The sequence below is a fragment of the Pyrus communis genome, chromosome 5 (genome assembly GCF_041283825.1).
Source record: "Pyrus communis isolate YQ-2024b chromosome 5, ASM4128382v1, whole genome shotgun sequence".
Lineage (NCBI taxonomy): Eukaryota > Viridiplantae > Streptophyta > Magnoliopsida > Rosales > Rosaceae > Pyrus > Pyrus communis.
The window spans coordinates 11,586,720-11,606,138 of NC_142569.1; the positions used below are offsets into that span (position 1 = coordinate 11,586,720).

Here is a 19,419-nt window from a genome sequence, read left to right on the forward strand (position 1 = left end):
CCGTTTTCTTTCTGGTTTTTCTCTACACTGCCGTAAATATCCAAACTTCTTCCACCTTCAAATAATCCCTTACCAAGTAAATATGCCCTGAGCAAAGCTACATTTGGGACAGAATTGGAAACTTGGCTTTTGGGTTTCATTTGAATTCCTAGAGATTCCCAGCAAATTTATGCTAATGAGGCAATTTGCCCTCAGTGAACAAGATACGAAGAAACGGGGTTTTACTTTTCAGCAGAAATGAAGCTTTCTAGGATGCCACACTCTGTGAAAAAAGCTACGTTTAAGGGTGTATGAGTAATTTTCTATCAAGTTTTGGTTATAATTATCATAAATTTAAAAATGTGATCATAATTCTATATAAGGTCCAAATTTTGGTTATTTTTTCAAATTTCCCATATTTTTTTGTTCATACACCAGTGAGCATTAAAATTTGAGATTAGATTTCCTTAATTTCGGTTGATCTAATCCTTGCAGCATTTTCCCATCAAACCCTTGAGGAAAGGATGAAGATGAACAATGATCAAGAAGGAGAAAAACAGCTTGCCACACAAAGGACCCCAAGAGTAGTAGCCACTTTTAATGGCACTAGAAACTCCAGCAAAAACTCCCACCATGTTCAAGATAAGGAGGGTACTTGGTGGTATGAGAAAAGAAGTCCATTTGAAGAGGTGGAGTTCCCGAAACTCAGCATCCTTGGTTACTTTTGATGTCACTCTGAAGGCGGTGTCAACTCCCATTAAGACTTTAAGGAGGCATAGCGGAACTTACATCAAAGAACACAAGATATAGCGGAACCATAGTGGCTTTTTAAGAGTACACAAAGTTAAAGATATAGCGGAACTTACATCAAAGAACACAAGATTTCGATTAGCATAGCTATCGTGACGATCAATGCCATCGAACCTTTGTGGAAATTGGACATAGCAGAGCTCTTTTACAAGATGTGGATCCATTAGGAAGCACATAGCTTCTCTGACAGCCTTGTTGTTATTGATGTAGCGGTCACAGTCCAGATTCAACATGAAAGGTTTGTTCGGGCTAGATCTGTCACTTGCACAGCTCCCCAGGATTCTTGCCTATTGGGCAAGGTTTGCTGCTTGGTGTGATGCAATATGAGTTTGCTGATATGGTGCCTTTGTGGGGCCTTTGTTAGGCCTTGAGGCTCTCGATCAAAGCTAATATGGATCTGAGTGTGCCATTGTTATCTTTGTATAACAGACTGTTCTTTCTTAGTTATGAACTGGGTTGATTACTTGCACCACAAGTTACTTAGACTATTTAATCTTACTGGATTGTCACAGATGAGTTAAGTCTGTATAAAGTTCTTTTCTTGTCTTGTACAAGAATTTTTACTCATGATATCATATGCCCAAATAAAGAGAGTTCAAGGCGTTTTCAACCATTTCTTTGTTTACAGTTTAACACTAAGAAGCATGGTTGGTTATCTTAGCCATATTAACCATAACCTTGAGCGAAAGCTAGTTGAAAATGGTTTAAAATACAAATGAAGATACATTAAACAACAGATCTACTTTATACAAGCACAAACAAAAGAGACTCGGGCAAGATTATAACCTTGTCGGGCAAGGTTCAACTTCTTGCAGCCATTTCTCTTTGTTTTACAGGGGTTGTAATCTTTGGAGAATGAAAAGTAAAGCAGGTTCACTTAAAGGGCTTTGATACTACAATACTAAAAAGGTAGCAAAGCTTCTAAAACTTGACAAAAGATGGCTTTCTATGGTGAATCTACGACTAAAAGAACAAAATATGGACAAATTAAGGCTTTCTGGATTCTTGCTTGTATGAGCGCAAAGTAAGATGTCTTTTGATTGATTGGTTGAGTTTCCTTGTCTTTGGTATCCCTTGCTGCTTTTATAAACCTCTTAGCCCGACTATCCAAGCTTTGCCTTCTAGTGATGGCCCTCGGAGGATAGTAAGTCACCACTTATTTACTCATCCATGCCCTTAAAATGTAGATTTTGCTAGGATGAACTGCCCTCTGTCACCCATCACTTCTTCTATCATAGGCTTACTACCTATTCCTGCAAAAATGGTTTTTAATTCTTCCTAGGCTGTCGATTTGCCCGAGCCCATCCTTCTCTTTGCTTTTTGTGTTCTTGGGCCTTCATCCTCGCTAAGCCCAATATTAAATATCCATCCAAACAAGGTGCATAAGTAAACACTGTAGACATTCGAACCTGTTGATCCCATGCAACATTTATCTTAAACTTAGTACACAAATTAAATCAACATTAGCTCACCAAAGCATTCATGGCACCAGCTTTCTTTTGATGCTGATAACCAGGACGTTTCTCACGTGAGACATACACAAGACGAGGCAATTCCTCACTGTCTGCATCTTGTGCACCAGTACCACTTCCCAAATAAACCTGCAAATCAAGCAAAATGTTCACAGCAGACCATGAAAATAGTGACTTACCCTCTTTATCTTTAGAAACTAATAAAGCCTAAAACCCAGTTAAAATGCGATTTTTAACGCTAAACCTAGATCATTGCCGAATGATCACGACTGTTGTTCCCAGGCCATGGATATGACATCTCACATCGCCCAGGGGAGTGATCCTTATATGTATATTCTCATCTCTACCTAGCACAAGGCATTTTGGGAGCTCACTGGCTTCGGGTTTAATGGGAACTCCGAAGTTAAGCGAGTAGCGCACAAGAGCAATCCCAGGATGGGTGACCCATTGGGAAGTTCTCGTGTGAGTTCCCAGAAACAAAACCGTGAGGGCGTGGTCGGGGCCCAAAGCGGACAATATCGTGCTACGATGGTGGAGCGGCCCGGGAAGTGGTCCCCCCTCGGGCTGGGATGTGACAACTTGGTATCAGAGCCTAACCCTGGTTGTGGTGTGCCAACGAGGACGTCGGGCCCCTAAGGGGGGTGGATTGTGACATCCCACATCGCCCAGGGGAGTGATCCTTATATGTATATTCTCATCTCTACCTAGCACGAGACCTTTTGGGAGCTCACTGGTTTCGTTCCATGGGAACTCCGAAATTAAGTGAGTAACGCACGAGAGCAATCCCATGATGGGTGACCCATTAGGAAGTTCTCGTGTGAGTTCCCAGAAACAAAACCGTGAGGGCGTGGTTGGGGCCCAAAGCGGACAATATCGTGCTACGATGGTGGAGCGGGCCCGGGAAGTGGTCCCCCCCCCCGGCTGGGATGTGACAATGGAGTTCCATCCTGCGTCACCCAACCTTCTTCCGGTTTCTTCTAAGCCTTCGAGATCAATGCATCAATCCTCACTTGGAATTCTTCATACTCTCTCTGCAGTTTCACACACAAAATTAAAAAAAAAAAAAATATATATATATATATATATATATATATATTCTTAAGACCTCATTTAATTGTTTCCAAAGTGTTTGCATCAGAATTAAAGAAGACATAAATTAATGTCAAATTTATCCTATTATCTTTGAGCTTACCGTCAGGGCGCTGCGCTCCTTTACGAAGTTTGGATGTACCTTGTCTTTCAAGTAATCAATCTTCTGGGAGAAATAGAACTCCGGGGCCCTAGGCTCAATATTATGCTTTTTGCAAAATAGCACCCATCTTCTTGCGAACTCAGCGGTCTCTTACAGTGCATCAAAAAGGAGCATTGAAGCACCATCATCCAAGACATAACAGCAGATCTTGTCAACAAGGTAGTCAAAAGCTAAGATAGATAGAACGGTGTTTGCTGTAATGATTAGAGGCTCCTTGACAGGGTCCACTGTAGTTGTAGAAAAAGGTATGTAGGCTAAAAAATATATTTGTTATTGATACGTGAATGTGGAAAAATGGAAGAGAATGCTTATGGAAGAGAATGCAAATGGAAAAGAATGCTTATTTTTTCATTATCTTTCTCTACAAGATTACAAGGATATATATACATGATACAAGTGTGTAGGTAGGACAAGGTAGCCGTCCTAGTGTGTAGGTAGGACAAGGTAGGACGGCTGTAGGACGGCTAGTGTGTAGGTAGGACAAGGTAGGACGGTTGTAGGACGGCTTGACGGCTGTAGGACGGCTTATTCTTCCAATAATAATATTATATACAATTACACAAGGACTCCAACCATATTCCTTATTTGTCTAACACTCCCCCTCAAGTTGGAGAGTGGATGTCAAGAACTCCCAACTTGCGTAACATACCCGAAAACTTTTCTTTCCCAAGAGGTTTGGTAAACAAGTCTGCCAACTGTTGTGTCGTACCCACATGCTTGGTCTCTATTGTGCCATCTACAATCTTATCTCGTATAAAGTGACAATCCATCTCAATGTGACGAGTTCGTTCATGAAAAACAGGATTGGCAGCTATATGTAACGCTGCTTGATTATCACAAAATAAAATGGAAGGACCATCCAAAGGAATGTTCAAATCCTTCAACAAAAAACGAAGCCAAATTATCTCGCAACAAGCACCTGCCATGGCCCTATATTCCGCCTCTGCTGAAGAGAGCGAAATGGTTTTCTGTCGTTTCGTCCGCCAAGAAATCAAAGAACCGCCCAAGAATACACAATACCCAGTAGTCGAACGGCGAGTGATAGGGCAACCTGCCCAATCAGAATCACAAAACGCAGTTAACTTGGTCTGGTTGTCAGAACGAAATAATAAACCTTGACCTGGAGTAGCCTTCAAATAACGAACAATACGAAGCGCAGCATCCATATGAGATATCCTTGGCTCGTGCATAAAACGGCTTAGAACATGCACAGAATAGGTGATATCCGACCGAGTGATAGTGAGATATATTAACCGACCTACTAATCGTCGATACTTTTCAGGATCCTTGAGAAGTTCTCCTTTATCAGATAATTTTGTGTCATCCATAGGAAAAGCAATGGGTCGTGCTCCCAAAAAACCATAGTCCTTGAGAATCTCTAATGCATACTTGCGTTGAGAAATATAAATCCCTTGTTTGGAACGAGAAACCTCAATACCCAAAAAATATTTTAAATCACCAAGGTCTTTTATCCGAAAATGATCACGGAGAAAAGACTTCAGAGAATTAATGGCACTAGCATCATTGCCTGTAATCACAATATCATCCACATAAATGAGCAAAGCTGTGAAAGAAATACCAGACTTTTTAGTGAACAATGAATAGTCAGCTTTGGATTGTTGAAAACCGGCAGAAATGATGGCACTAGTGAATTTGGCAAACCATTGGCGAGAAGCCTGCTTAAGACCATAAAGTGACTTGTGAAGGCGACACACAAGATTCTCCCCCTGTCGCCGAAGACCAGGAGGAGGAGACATATAAATTTCTTCATGTAAGTCACCATGTAAGAAAGCATTATTAACATCAAGCTGATGAAGAAACCAAGACTGACTAGCAGCAAGAGCAAGAAGACAACGCACCGTAATCATCTTAGCAGTAGGAGAAAAGTGTCATGATAATCAATACCTTCAGCCTGAGTGAAGCCTTTAGCAACCAAACGAGCTTTGTAGCGGTCAATAGAGCCGTCGGAATTGTGCTTGAGTTTGTACACCCACTTACAACCAATGGGAATTTTGCCAGGGGGCAAGGAAGTTAAAGTCCAAGTACCATTAGCATGTAAAGCTTGAAGTTCCTCAGTCATAGCACGTTGCCAATTGGGGTCAGTGGCAGCCTCGGCAAAGGAGGAAGGCTCCACAGTCTGACTGACAGAGTTAATGTAAGAAAAATGCCTGGGAGAGTAACGGTGATAAGAGAGAAAATTACAAAGTGGATATCGCGTACCTTGTGTAGAACCGGGTTGCGAAGTCGAAGATGGGTGGGATGGAAGAATCACCTGCGAGCAAACGTAGTCTTTTAAATAGGATGGAGGTTTATGGGCACGGGAAGAGGTGTGGGGAAGGGGAGGATTGGTAGGTAGTGGGGGGGTAGGGATGTCTGTGGGTAAAAGGGTGAAAGGTAAGGAAGTAGCGGAGGGGGGGGGGGAAGGAGGGGATGCCGAGAGGGCAGGGGCATGGGGAAGAACAGGTAATGGGGCAGCAAGGGAATCTGTGGGAGACGTGGAAGGGGAGGAAGGTGGAGGAGGGTGAGGCGTCGGGGCAGGAAGGGGTGGGTTATATGTAAAGTCCAAAGAGGGTGGGATGGGTAGGGTAGGCGAAGAGGATGGGATAGGAGGGTGAGAAACGGCATAAGGGAAAGTAGTTTCGTGAAAGATGACGTCTCGACTAGTGAAAATGCGGTGATTGTCGAGATCGTAAAGGGTATAGGCCTTTTGTCCATGAGGATAACCGAGAAAAATGCAACGATGAGCCCGAGGGGAAAATTTGGTGGTGGGAGTGACAGAGGTGGCATATGCCAGACAACCAAAGACGCGGAAGTGGTCATAAGATGGGGTTTTCGAAAAGAGAACCTCAAATGGGGATTTATGATGGAGAAGACGGGTAGGGAGACGATTGATGAGATAAGTAGCGGTAAGAACACATTCCCCCCAAAACTTGATAGGAAGATGGGATTGAAAACGAAGGGCGCGAGCGGTTTCAAGAAGATGACGATGTTTTCTTTCAACAACGCCATTTTGTTGGGGGGTATAAACACAAGAAGTTTGTAAAAGCACCCCATGATCAGAGAAAAAACTACGAAGAGATAAAAATTCACCACCATTGTCAGTACGAATGCATTGGATGGTAGTGCGGAATTGGGTAGTGACATAAGCAAAAAAATCCTTAATTAATTGTTGAGTGTCGGATTTATGTTTCATGAGGAAGACCCACGTAAAGCGAGAAAAATCATCCACAATGGTTAAGAAATAATTAGCACCAGAAAGAGAAGATTGACGATTCGGGCCCCAAATATCACAGTGAATTAAAGCAAAAGGGAAAGTTGAAGAAATTGAACTCAAAAGAAAAGGTTGACGAGTTTGTTTTGCCAACGAACAAACATCACAAATATGACTAGAATCAAAAGTACAATTAAGAGAGCTAGATGCTAAAGCTTGCAAACGAGTGGAGGAGGGGTGACCAAGACGCCTATGCCAGAGGGAGGAGGGGATGGTAATGATGTTGCAGAGAGGTTGACGGGTGAGGAGAGAAGAGGTAAGGGCCACAAGGTAATACAGATCGCCACGTCGCTTACCCACACCAATCATCGCCTTTGAAACCAAGTCTTGCAAAACACACCAAGAAGGAAAGAAGGTTATGGAACACGATAATCCATCTGTAAGTTTACCAACCGATAAAAGGTCCACTCGGAAATTAGGGACACATAAAACATCCTTCAAAGTAACTGATGAATTTAAAGGAAGAGTGCCGGTAAAAGTAATGGGAGCGAAAGCACCACTAGGCAAAGAAACAGGCGGCAAATGTGAAGGAGAACGATTAACCAAACATGAAGCGGAAGAAGTAATATGATCCGTAGCACCACTGTCAAGAATCCATTGACCATGACGAGAGGTGACAGGTAACAAACCTTGGGCAAAATCAGTAGTGAGCACGGCATTGGCCTGAGGAGGGGTAGTGGTGTCACGTAGAGCAGCTAGAACACGGGAGTGCTGCTCGGCAGAGAGGTCAGGCATGGCAAGCTGCAAGTCATGCAAAGTGGGCTGGGCCCCGTGCACTTGGTGGGTCGCTGGAGTAGAAGAGGAGGCGGGGGCCTGGGTGCCTTGCACGTGATGGGCCTGGGTGAAATTATGGGGCCGGGAAGCAGAAAACCGTGGCTGTCGGGGAGGACTGGAAGGTGCATGGCTGCTGGAAGAACTGGAAGCAGTGGCACGGCGCGGTGGTCGCCACGGTTGGCCATGGAGGGGATGGCCAACGGGATAGCCATGAAGTTTATGGCAGGTGTCTCGGGTATGATAATCAAAATTGCAGTAAGTGCAGTGGAGGGGAGGACGAGCAGAGGAGGGACGGGACGGGCCACGAACAGCCATGGGAACGGCAGAGAAAGCTGCCGAAAAAAAAAATTAGGGCTAGGGTTATAAACCTGCTCTGTATACCATGTAGAAAAAGGTATGTAGGCTAAAAAATATATTTGTTATTGATACGTGAATGTGGAAAAATGGACGAGAATGCAAATGGAAGAGAATGCTTATGGAAGAGAATGCAAATGGAAGAGAATGCTTATTTTTTCATTATCTTTCTCTACAAGATTACAAGGATATATATACATGATACAAGTGTGTAGGTAGGACAAGGTAGCCGTCCTAGTGTGTAGGTAGGACAAGGTAGGACGGCTGTAGAGGACAAGGTAGCCGTCCTAGTGTGTAGGTAGGACAAGGTAGGACGGCTGTAGGACGGCTTGACGGCTGTAGGACGGCTAGTGTGTAGGTAGGACAAGGTAGGACGGCTGTAGGACGGCTTGACGGCTGTAGGACGGCTTATTCTTCCAATAATAATATTATATACAATTACACAAGGACTCCAACCATATTCCTTATTTGTCTAACAGTAGTCACATAGACATCAACTGGGGGCAGTGTGTTAGGCTCACCCTCGCGCTCGAACCTTATGGGCAGGCGGTCTAAGTAGGTTTCGCGGTTGATTGGGTTCCATTTGGCGAACTGTTCAAGCATCCAGGAAAACGCAAACCATATCTCACAAATTACAGATGTAAGCCACAAGAGATAAGCATTAAACGCCGGAGTTAGGATTTCTAAATCGGAAGAACAAGGCTAGAAATACAAACCGGAGGACAATGACTAAGCAGTAAGGGATGAGTTTGCTTGATGAGATAGGTACATTTCGCCAGAGTGGTTCCTGGGATTCGACCAAACTGTGAAAAGTCCAGATTCGAATACTAGTTTCCACATTGATTGATGAGCCGGGTACTGCATACCAGTTTCCACATTGATTTCTTAACTACTTAATACTAATCCTAACAAGTCATTAACATTTTACTTAAGCTATACATTGCCATTGACCGACCATATGCTCTTACTGGCAGTCTTGAGAGTGAGTTCAAATCTCATGGACGAAGTTTCAGTAAAAGAAAAGGATATAACAAACTATCTATTATGCATAACTCTTGAGTGCCATGCACAATTCGGGTGTGAGAACGGGTGAACAAGCCGGTGGTCATGGTGTTCGAGGCCATGACAGTGGAGGTGTTCGGGATGCCAGAGATGGTGAGAGAGAGAGGAGGGAAGGAGGGGGTCTTATAATGAAATGTTGGGGTGTAAAGAGAAAGTATGAGAGAGTTGTGTACCTAGTACCTACCGAGTTGTGAAGTCGTATGTTTGAGTCTAGTGTGTTTTTTAGGAGAAAATGTTTGGTTTTTGCTTTTTTATTCGTTTGGAAAATGCTTTAACTAAAAAAAAAACTGATATATAAACAACAAATTATACATGCACCCATAAAACTCATCAAGCTATCTATGTTCTAACTAAATATAAGCGTATGGACGTGATTCAAATTCGAAATAGTTTAGAATGGGACAATTTACACTCCAAATTTGAGGTGATTTTCAAATGGGGTCATGAGGTTCTTTGAACGTCTAATCCTTCTTTAAATTGTTGGCTTACATGCATACTCTCATATAAGGATTTCACGCTCATCATATCATCAATTTAGTGGAAGATCAAACAACCAATCCAACTATATATTGACACAATTTCAATACCTTATGGCACAAAATGAAAAAAAAAATAAAAAATTAAACTTCATAGCTTATTTTAAAAATCACCTCAAATCTGAAGGGGTGAGATGTATATTAGCCTTTTAGAAGTGCCAGTGTACATTGTTTTCTCAGTCATATTACTCTAGGTTTTTATGTTTGTATGCAAACTATAGTGGCACTCTTTAACAGTAAAAAAAACACTTAAAATATCATAGAGAACCTTCTTGTAGTGAAATAACAGTCGAGTACAACAATAGTTAAGTCGCGGGATTTTCTTCTTCAAAAATGGGGCACCTACAATAATTATTACAAGGGAATTAAAGTAATGGTCTCTCAACTGAAAATTCATGATCATTGGTCCCTTAACTCCATAAAACGTGCAGTTATGGTCTTTTTCGTCAACTACATCAAAACTTCTGTCAAAATATGTCAAAATAAGTACTGTTAGAAGAATCATATTGCTACAATTGGATTAAAGTAGAGGGACCATTGCTCCAATTGGGTTAAAGTTGAGAGACTATTTCTCCAATTTGGTTAAAGTTGAGGAACCATTTCTACAATTTTCCCATTTAATTTTTCATATTTGTTTCTTGATTCAACCTCACGTGCATTGCACGGGACACATTTTGACAAAAATTTTAACAGAGTTGACAAAAAAAGATCATAGATACACGTTTTGATGAGTTGAAAGACCAATGATCATGCATTTTTAGTTGAGTAACCATCGCTACAATTTTTTCAATTTTATCGAGAATTTTTGAAAAAAAAAAAAGCCCTTTTCTAGAGGCTAGGAAATTTGTCCGAATAAGAAATTTTTATTAACAGGAAATCTAAAAAGTTGCATTTGGATCAAAACTTGGCTAATAATTAGCTATAAATTATCAATTGCACACAAAAAAACTGCATTCGCAATAATTATTCAGTGCCCATCTTAAAATTACAGAAGATCTTTCAAAAGGCAAACAAGCCTATCTTAAAATTTTAGACCACCTATAAATCAGGAAGGATTAGTAGTCTAATACTGATTTAACAGATGAGACCTATTCTTTGATTTTGGCACGCTTTGGAGGTTGGGAACTGGCTACAACAACATCTGGCTCGGGATTCTGGGGAACAGTCTCCGTTTCAGGTGCCTTCTTCTTCCCTTCCGGTTCCTGTGAACCACCTGATGATGTGGAGTTGGCTTTAACTGGATCAGTTTGAGTCTCGCCTTGCTCCAACTTGGAAGACTCCGGTTCACTTTTGTCAAGACAAACTTGCGTTGCATCTGAAGGCTGAGCAGAGGGGTCGTCCAAATTGGATGATGATGGGTTCAGCGTGTCAATGCCTGGCTTGCATTGCTTCTCAAACATCATTTGAAGATACTTCCCTTGTTCTTCTATTCGTAACTGCAGATTTCTTTGAATCTGCACAAAGAGGAAAGTTATGGGTGGTACCACAAAATTGGCAAAAAAGAAACCCAGGAGGATTAAACCAACAAAAGTAAAAACAGATGAATAGAATCCGGAAATGTAGACCACAGTTTAAGAACACATAAATTTGAGGTTCCAGATTTGACCAATGCCAAAAAAGTGCAACAGGGCTATAAATGTTTGTCACAAACTTTCTCAGCAGTAACAGCTAAAGATAAACAAAACCTTCAGAATATATTTATGAGGATAACTCAACCAGTCGACTAATTAGAAAGAAAAATCCTTTTCCAATGAACAAATTAATACATCAAGCTGTTCATGCAGTCGCTTCTGAACTTCCATCTGCAGTCGCAGAGCTTCAGTGATCTCGATATTGCTGTTACCCAAATCAAATGAGTACAAAGTGTCAGAAAAATAGAACATGGTAACACAATACAAAATGAGATGATAGAAAACAAGTCGATAGGTAATCATTTGTGACCCTTGGGCAATCTATTAGACCCACTCTGGGCTTATTGCATTCAAATAGTTGAGGAGTTAACAGTATCTTCCAAGTGCTAAAGTTAACAGTGCCGTGGTCCTATCAAGATTACAGACAGATTCTAGGTCCTATAAACAATTGGGAAAAACAAAATACAATAGTCAACATCTTCCAAATGCTAAAGTTAGCAATTAAGGTCTTTTATTTTATTAATCATCCCACCGCCATGAGGTTAAACAGTGAAGATAAACACTAAAGTTAACCCTATGAATCTTTTTAAAAAGTGGACAGGAAGGCACTTAAATGACAATAACCTTCAACTCGGAATTCTCAAGTTAACTCTGGCGATAAACACTAAAGTTGCAGTATAATACAAGGAGACATTCTGTTTATGTGAACCTAAGATCTCTAAACAACAATGGCTAGCTAATATACAGTGGAGCATCCGTGGCAAATCTATTGATGCTGCAGCAGCACATTTGAGTTCCAACTGCCCGAGAGTGGATTGCCCGGCACCCAACACCCAAAACAGGCCGGCCCCCAGCCCAAGCCGTCCCATAGGCCAGCCTAGAACGTGCTAAGCCAAGGCCCGGCCTATGTGACGTCATGCTAACGCCAGCGTGACGTCACATGCTGTTTGAATTTTTTTTTTGCGCCAGGCGTGTGGGAAGCACGAGCAACTGGGCGCGCTTCGCCAACAAGAAATCAGAGGAGGGGCCCGCATGCGCAAGCGCACTCACAGATTTGATGGATGAGATAACAAGGATGGGAAAATCAACTGTTCTGGAATCCCTGATGTAGTTTTGCTTTGCAATCGAAGCCCTCTATACCAAGGAGTATCTTCGGAACCCCACGAAAAGGGACCTGTGAAGGCTATTAAGGAAGGGTGAGATGCGAGACTTCACTGGCATGATTGGAAGCATCAACTGCATGCACTGGACTTGGAAAAATTGTCCAAGTACGTGGCAAAGAGTGTACGACAACAGAAAAGGAGCCAAAAGTATCATTTTGGAAGCGATGGCTTCATTTGATACATGAATTTGGCATGCAATTTTTGGTGTTCCAGGAGCTCAAAATGACCTAAATGTCCTTGCCCAATCTCCAGTCTTCCAAGAAGTGCTGCAAGGAAAAGTACTTAGAGTCATATATTCAGTCAATGGCCATACATACAACGGGCCGTATTACCTTGCAAACGGCATTTACTCAAGGTGGACAACATTTGTCAAAACAGTCCCACATCCACAAAGTGAAAAAGAAAAACACTTTGCAAAATGTCAAGAGGGGTGTAGGAAGGATGTGGAGCGTTGTTTTGGTATCCTGCAAGCTCGTTAGGTGATTGTTAGGTCAACTGCCAGAATGTTTGATGTCGAGGCACTTCGATCCACCGTGATGACGTGTATCATTCTCCATAACATGATTGTGGAAGATGAGTATGATTATGATGCCGTCGACGAATACAAGCCGGACACAATGAACAACTCAAAAACACATATCTATTGTACTCATGATGACACCGAAGATCCCGTGCAACACGATCCATTGGAACTGGATGGACGTTACAATCAATTGATCGCCGAGCGGTACACTTCATTGCAAGAGCCATATTGGCACTGTACCCGTCAAGGTGACTTGATTGAGCACCAGTGGGGATTGCAATAAGGTCAAGATAATTAAAAGGAGCTCGTGGTGGAATAATAAAGTTCTTAGTTTATTTAGTGTATTTTTTTAAGTTTATTTGATGAGTTTATGTAATTTTATTTAGTGTGTTTTTTAAGTTTATTTGGTGAGTTTATATAATTTTATTTAGTGTGTTCTTTTTAAGTTTATTTGACACGTGTCGTAACGAAATTGGTTAAAAATCTTATCTAAAATTAAAACTTTTTTTTATTGTTTTATAAAAAAATTTAATAATATTTTAAATGAGCTAAGTGGCAATGCATTTGGAGTCTATTACCGTTCACTGAATGAATTAAATAGACTGAGTACTGGCGCATTTTTTCAGGGATGAACTTGCTCCAAGAGCTCAACCCCTTTGCACAGTAAAGAGCCATTTGCGTCCGAATAAGAAATTGTTTTTAACAGAAAATTTTAAAGTTGCATTTGGATCAAACTTGGCTAATAATTAGCTATAAATTATCAATTGCACAGAAAAATAAAATTTAAAAAAATTTAAAAAAAAAAAAAAAACTGCATTCGCAGTATTTATTCAGTGCCCATCTTAAAATCACAGATCTTTCAGAGGGCAAACATGCCTATCTTAAAATTTTAGACCACCTATAAATCAGGAAAGATTAGTCAGTCTAATACTGATTTAACAGATGATTTATAACCTATTCTTTGATTTTGGCACGCTTTGGAGGTTGGGAAGTGGCCTCACCAACATCTGGCTCGGTATTCTGGGGAACAGTTTCCGTTTCAGGTGCTTTCTGCTTCCCTTCTGGTTCCTGTGAACCACCTGATGATGTGGGGTTGGCTTTAACTGGATCAGTTTGAGTCTCGCCTTGGTCCAACCTGGAAGACTCCGGTTCACTTTTGTCGAGACAAACTTGCATTGCATCTGAAGACTGAGCGCAGGGGTCATCCAAATTGGATGATGATGGGTTAAGCGTGTCAATACCTGACTTGCATTGCTTCTCAAACATCATTTGAAGATACTTCCCTTGTTCTTCTATTCGTAACTGCAGATTTCTTTGAATCTGCACAAAGAGGAAAGTTATGGGTGGTACCACAAAATTGGCAAAAAAGAAACCCAGGAGGATTAAACCAACAAAAGTAAAAACAGATGAATAGAATCCGGAAATGTAGACCACAGTTTAAGAACACATAAATTTGAGGTTCCAGATTTGACCAATGCCAAAAAAGTGCAACAGGGCTATAAATGTTTGTCACAAACTTTCTCAGCAGTAACAGGTGGTAAAGATACACAAAACCTTCAGAATATATTTATGAGGATAACTCAACCAGTCGACTAATTAGAAAGAAAAATCCTTTTCCAATGAACAAATTCATACCTCAAGCTGCTCATGCAGTCGCTTTTGAACTTCCATCTGCAGTCGCAGAGCTTCAGTGATCTCGATACCACTGTTACCCAAATCAAATGAGTACAAAGTTTCAGAAAAATAGAACATGGTAACACAATACAAAATGAGATGATAGAAAACAAGTCGATAGGTAATCATTTGTGACCCTTGGGCAATTTATTAGACCCACTCTAGGCTTATTGCATTCAAATAGTTGAGGAGTTAACAGTATCTTCCAAGTGCTAAAGTTAACAGTGCCTTGGTCCTATCAAAAATACAAACAGATTTTAGGTCCAATAAACAATTGGGAAAAAAAAAAAAAAAAAAAAAAAAACAATAGTCAACATCTTCCAAATGCTAAAATTAGCAATTAAGGTCTTTTATTTTATTAATCATCCCACCACCATGAGGTTAAACAGTGAAAATAAACACTAAGGTTAACCCTATGAATCTTGTTAAAAAGTGGACAGGAAGGCACTTAAACGACAATAACCTTCAACTCGGAACTCTCAAGTTAACTCCGGCGATAAACACTAAAGTTTCAGTACAATACAAGGAGACATTCTGTTTATGTGAACCTAAGATCTCTAAACAACAATGGCTAGCTAATATACAGTGGAGCATCAGTGGCAAATCTATTGATGCTGCAGCAGCACATTTGAGTTCCAACTGCCCATCAGAGCAGCAGGGACCATATCTAATAATTGGGAATCCAATTTCAAACTACACATCGTTTATCTCACCCAAAAGAAATAAAAGAAGCTAATTATAAACCTATGCAGATCATCCTGAAACCTTGGGGTCAACCGAATTCCAGTAAAGTTATCACCTTTCTATCTTTTTATTATTTTTTCGAGAAAGAGTTCCTATCCACATCAAGCAGCATTCTTTTCATTCAAAATCCACAAAGTATAGTCTAAAGACTTTATCTATGGGAATACCATATGTTATTAGCAGTAACTAGATAACCACAAGGTGTATCATCAGATGTTGCAACCTTGCAATGATTATGTAAAGCAAGTACCACATGAAAAATGCTGCTTCACAATCATCGGACCAATAGGTCTAAATAATTAATCAGTAATTGACTTACGTTTTCAAGTCAAGAGACGTCATTTCTTCAATTGGAGTCAATTTCTTCTCCAAGGCGCCTACAAAAGAATGTTTATTAACACATCACATTAACTAACTACGTAAGGTATTAAAAAATGAGGTAAGCACATCCATGCCAACTTCAAAGTCTCAAGGATAGAGCATGACACTCAAGGAGATTAAAACAAGCATTTCAGCACCAAAATACCTCATAGGATGACATGTTGAGGAACCTGTACGGTACTGGTGAATAGACTAAGAAAAATACTGAGATCACTAGTATGAAAACGTAAAAGAATAATGAGAATTCAAATATTCACCGAAGCATAGCCTTCTCAGGGATGCTAGGGGAAAGGTTCTGAGACTTGGAAAATCAACTTATATATAGTGGAAATTTTGAAATAGTGCAAGTCAAATTCTGGGCAGCTGGGTATGAAAAGAAGTCAAAAATAATTTCTCATTTGACAGCATCAAAAACAAGAAACACAGTATAAAAAGAAAAAGAGATCCCAATTATTTTCTCAACCACACTATCTCCAACACCAAAGAACAGAAAATTATTTTGTTAACAAGAATGTAATTTTCCAAGAGAACAAAATTTTCACATCAGACTTTCTAATTATAAAAAATTTGGCGCTTGTATAAGTCTTGTTTTATCCAGTCCCACACAAAAATATCATAACAAAGAGGCTGATGCATTATATCATAACAAGAGCTTAATAGGAAATAGAGCAAAATACAATCAACATATTCTCTATAGATTTATGCAATTATGCATGCATAGTTGCATACACATATCTACATAATAAACATATACAGTTACGCATGTATATACATGGAAGCATTAGCTATATACCTTCAGATGACTCTGGTCTGTATCTAGCAGTCCTATATTTCTGCAATTCAAAATGATCTCCGATCAAAAAAAAGTTCTCTCTCTATCTCTCACAGAGTTTCTATTGGAAACTATTTATCGGCTAAAGGAGGTAGTGTACCTGCAAGTGACTTTTCACATGATAGATAGTCAAGCCTTCAACTTTCATGAGCTTTAGCACACCCTTAGGAGTTGCTCCTGTGAGAAGTAAAAGTTCAGTTGAGTTAGAAGTTTGTATCTTAGGCTAAGAATTCAGTAAAGCCAGAGGAATTCCGAGTTACACACTTTCACTACCGCCAAGTTGGTTAACAGCCTCCACAAAGGCCTCATGAAGTTCAGGCGTCCAACGCATGCGTGCCTTGGCAGTGGCACTATTAGCTGAAGAAGGAGCAGCAACAGAAATGATTTCCCTAGATGGAGCAGGAATGATTTCCCCAGATGAAGCAGGAATGATTTCCCCAGATGAAGCGGGTTGTTGCTGATGAACTTGGGACTGCTGAACCGAAAAATTTGAAGACGGTTTGGGAGCCTGGTATTTCATCTGAAACAACATAATAAGAACCGAATAGGCGTTTCTATTTTGATAATAATGACGGATAAATTTCATCAAACTTGCAAATGTATATCATGGACCAACCCTATGAGAATATCTCAACCTTTTGTTCCAGATCTGTAACGTTGTCAACAAGAAGCTCATTCCAGTTAGAAGTTAAAGCATCGTCATCAGTAATTAGCTGATCTGCCCATTCCTGCCAATCATGTCTCTTAACAAATTCATCAGCAGCCATTATGCCGCTACAACTACTGCTCTCTATTTGACTATTCTCGATATGGTTATTTACAGGAAAATCAAGGAAACCTGGCAGTGGATCTGTACACCAGGAACCACTGTTTTCTTTGGGATAAGGACAAGATTCTGTTGACTGAAGAAATCCCGAATGAGGAGAATGCGGTAATGGCAAAGCTGCAGAACTCGATGACTGAGAAATGAAAGGAGAGTTTTTTGGCTGTTTTTCATGAGGTGAAAGAGTTGAGTAGTGAAGATCTGTTGAAAATCCCGATGATGACGAAAATATGTGACCAACTACTCCACTGTTGGAGGTTAAGTGACCAGCATGCACAACAGGCCTTGTCATAAGTTCTCTTTCAATGGAAACCTGTTGGGAGTCTGGCAACTTAGGATGTGTCTCTTCCAAAGAAGTTGGAAGGACTGGTAAGGATGAAGACACTGTTGAAGGGACCCCCATATGAGTAAGCTGCTTTGCAGCTGATCTCCGGATGGACATAGCAGGGCGTGCCTCCATCTATAGTCCTAAAATCAGAAAAGTGGGAGCATCAGTAATCTAGTCATGAGCTATTAGCTTAGCTTGTGATAGTGACGATACCTACCAACTTAAATCTTACTGACAGCGCACCTTTTGCTTGTCATTGACAGCAAAACCACTGAAAGGGGTCATCAATTTTCGCCTGTAAACATAACAATAAATGCAAGATACGATCAAAACCAACAAGCATCTGTTAGGATGAAGATGATAAAATCTTTCCCCGAAACATGAAAATGATTTCACAAAAAGAACCCACAGGAATGAGTGTAGAATTACATTGCAGTGCCCTGAATGGATACCATTCCAAGCCCTGACTAAATGAGCCCCTTAAAACTATGAGTGGGACAACCCTACTATCCGAAAGAACTTATCCAAAAAGCTTTCCTAATAGTCATTTTCAATGAGGCAGTTGATTAGGTGGTTGTAATGCTACATAATACAATCAAAAGTCCACATTTGGACAGCACTAAAGCACTTATTTCTCCCACTCTGAAACGCCCCGGAAAATAATCCAACTTATGTCAATCAAACAAAAGTCTACGAAGAACCTTAAGTTACCAATCACCGAATAGAAACTTCACACTTAATGTTTCACATTTTAGAAGCATTCTTCAACTATATCCCTATATTCTACCATGTACCCTCCACGCAAAACCCCGAAAACTAAATCACAAAGCAATTGATTACAAGCTCCAGCAATCAAATTTCATCAAAGCATGCAATTCATTACAGTCACAAAACAGCTCCAACATTACACCCCCACCATGGAATACAATTGCTACACATCCAAACCAACACATGCACCAAAATTGATCAACAACAAACCACAAAATCCATCGAAAACCAAATTAATTTCCACCAAACAATACCAATTCGAAAAAAAATTGAATCAAAACGCCAAATGGGCATCACAAAGAGTAAAAAATCCCCGAATTCTACAAAAAAAACCCCAAAATTATCAAAAGGGTATATCGAATACGCACCTGAATCTCGAACCGAAACCAGGAATTTGAAGGATGATAACGGAGACACGTCTAGAACAACAGGCGGGTGTTTTAAAATTCCGTCACCGGCGGTGCGAGCGAAAGAACGAGATGGGGCAGGGAAGGGAACTGAACGGTGACGAGTCACGCGAGTGCGCTTGGTTGTTGTGCCTCCTTTTTTCCTTTGGTGTTTTGGGGGCTCTCTGCGTTTTAAGGAACAGTAGGATTTTTCCACGCGCCTTAGTGGTGCGTTTAAACACGTCTCCACGGGCATACGTGCGGGCCCACGTGAAGGAGGACTGCGATAGGCGGGCGGTGAAAATATCTGGGCGAGGTGCACGTGGGGCATGTGTTTCAGCGTTATGATGATTATGATTGTTTTAGGGTTGAAAACCTAAAAATGTTCTTCGGAGTAGCCCAAAGGCCAAATATGGCCAGGGTGACGAGACATTTAACTAATCAACTTCCTTGACCTTTTACCTCTTTTATGTTTTATATACTTTTTTGATCCATGCGTTTTGCATGTTCTCGGATTTGACTACAATACATTTACGTATTTCTTTGTGTCTTTTACCTAGTCGATTTGACAAAGTAATTTTAATCAAGGGAATTTTAACGAAAAATTCTTGTTACTATTTAATTTAACGAAAAATCATATTTTTATATTAAAAAGT

At 40.6% G+C, this 19,419-nt stretch overlaps 1 protein-coding gene and 1 pseudogene across 5 annotated transcripts; both read right to left on the minus strand.

The window, feature by feature from the left end:
• Nucleotides 1-731: 731 nt before the first annotated feature.
• Nucleotides 732-8,911, minus strand: LOC148696767 (cellulose synthase A catalytic subunit 4 [UDP-forming]-like; annotated as a pseudogene).
• A 1,552-nt stretch (nucleotides 8,912-10,463) lies between these two features.
• Nucleotides 10,464-19,189, minus strand: LOC137726926 (protein PHOSPHATE STARVATION RESPONSE 1). Of its 5 annotated transcripts, none has more exons than XM_088694274.1 (9): nucleotides 18,746-18,931; nucleotides 17,827-17,904; nucleotides 17,094-17,749; nucleotides 16,723-16,978; nucleotides 16,559-16,635; nucleotides 16,420-16,459; nucleotides 15,565-15,622; nucleotides 14,463-14,532; nucleotides 10,464-10,964 (listed from the first exon to the last, which is right to left on the minus strand). In XM_088694274.1, the coding sequence occupies exons 3-9, from the start codon at nucleotides 17,739-17,741 to the stop codon at nucleotides 10,599-10,601; spliced, it is 1,515 nt and encodes a 504-aa protein (XP_088550400.1). In that variant the 5' UTR covers nucleotides 17,742-17,749; nucleotides 17,827-17,904; nucleotides 18,746-18,931; the 3' UTR covers nucleotides 10,464-10,598. The 5 variants fall into 5 exon arrangements, with proteins under 5 accessions (XP_088550400.1, XP_088550397.1, XP_088550399.1 ...); XM_088694271.1 differs by lacking the exon at nucleotides 10,464-10,964 and adding an exon at nucleotides 13,627-14,147 and having other exon boundaries at nucleotides 18,711-19,189; XM_088694273.1 differs by lacking the exon at nucleotides 10,464-10,964 and adding an exon at nucleotides 13,627-14,147 and having other exon boundaries at nucleotides 16,723-16,966.
• Between the last annotated feature and the right edge of the window lie 230 nt (nucleotides 19,190-19,419).

Coding starts and splice junctions, on each gene's coding strand:
- LOC137726926 (XM_088694274.1), bottom strand. CDS start 17,741: ATGGAGGCACGCCCTGCTATGTCCATCCGGAGATCAGCTGCAAAGCAG. Junction 16,636..16,722: donor CCAACTTGGCGGTAGTGAAA/GTGTGTAACTCG, acceptor TACTTCTCACAG/GAGCAACTCCTAAGGGTGTG. Junction 15,623..16,419: donor CAGACCAGAGTCATCTGAAG/GTATATAGCTAA, acceptor ATTCTTTTGTAG/GCGCCTTGGAGAAGAAATTG.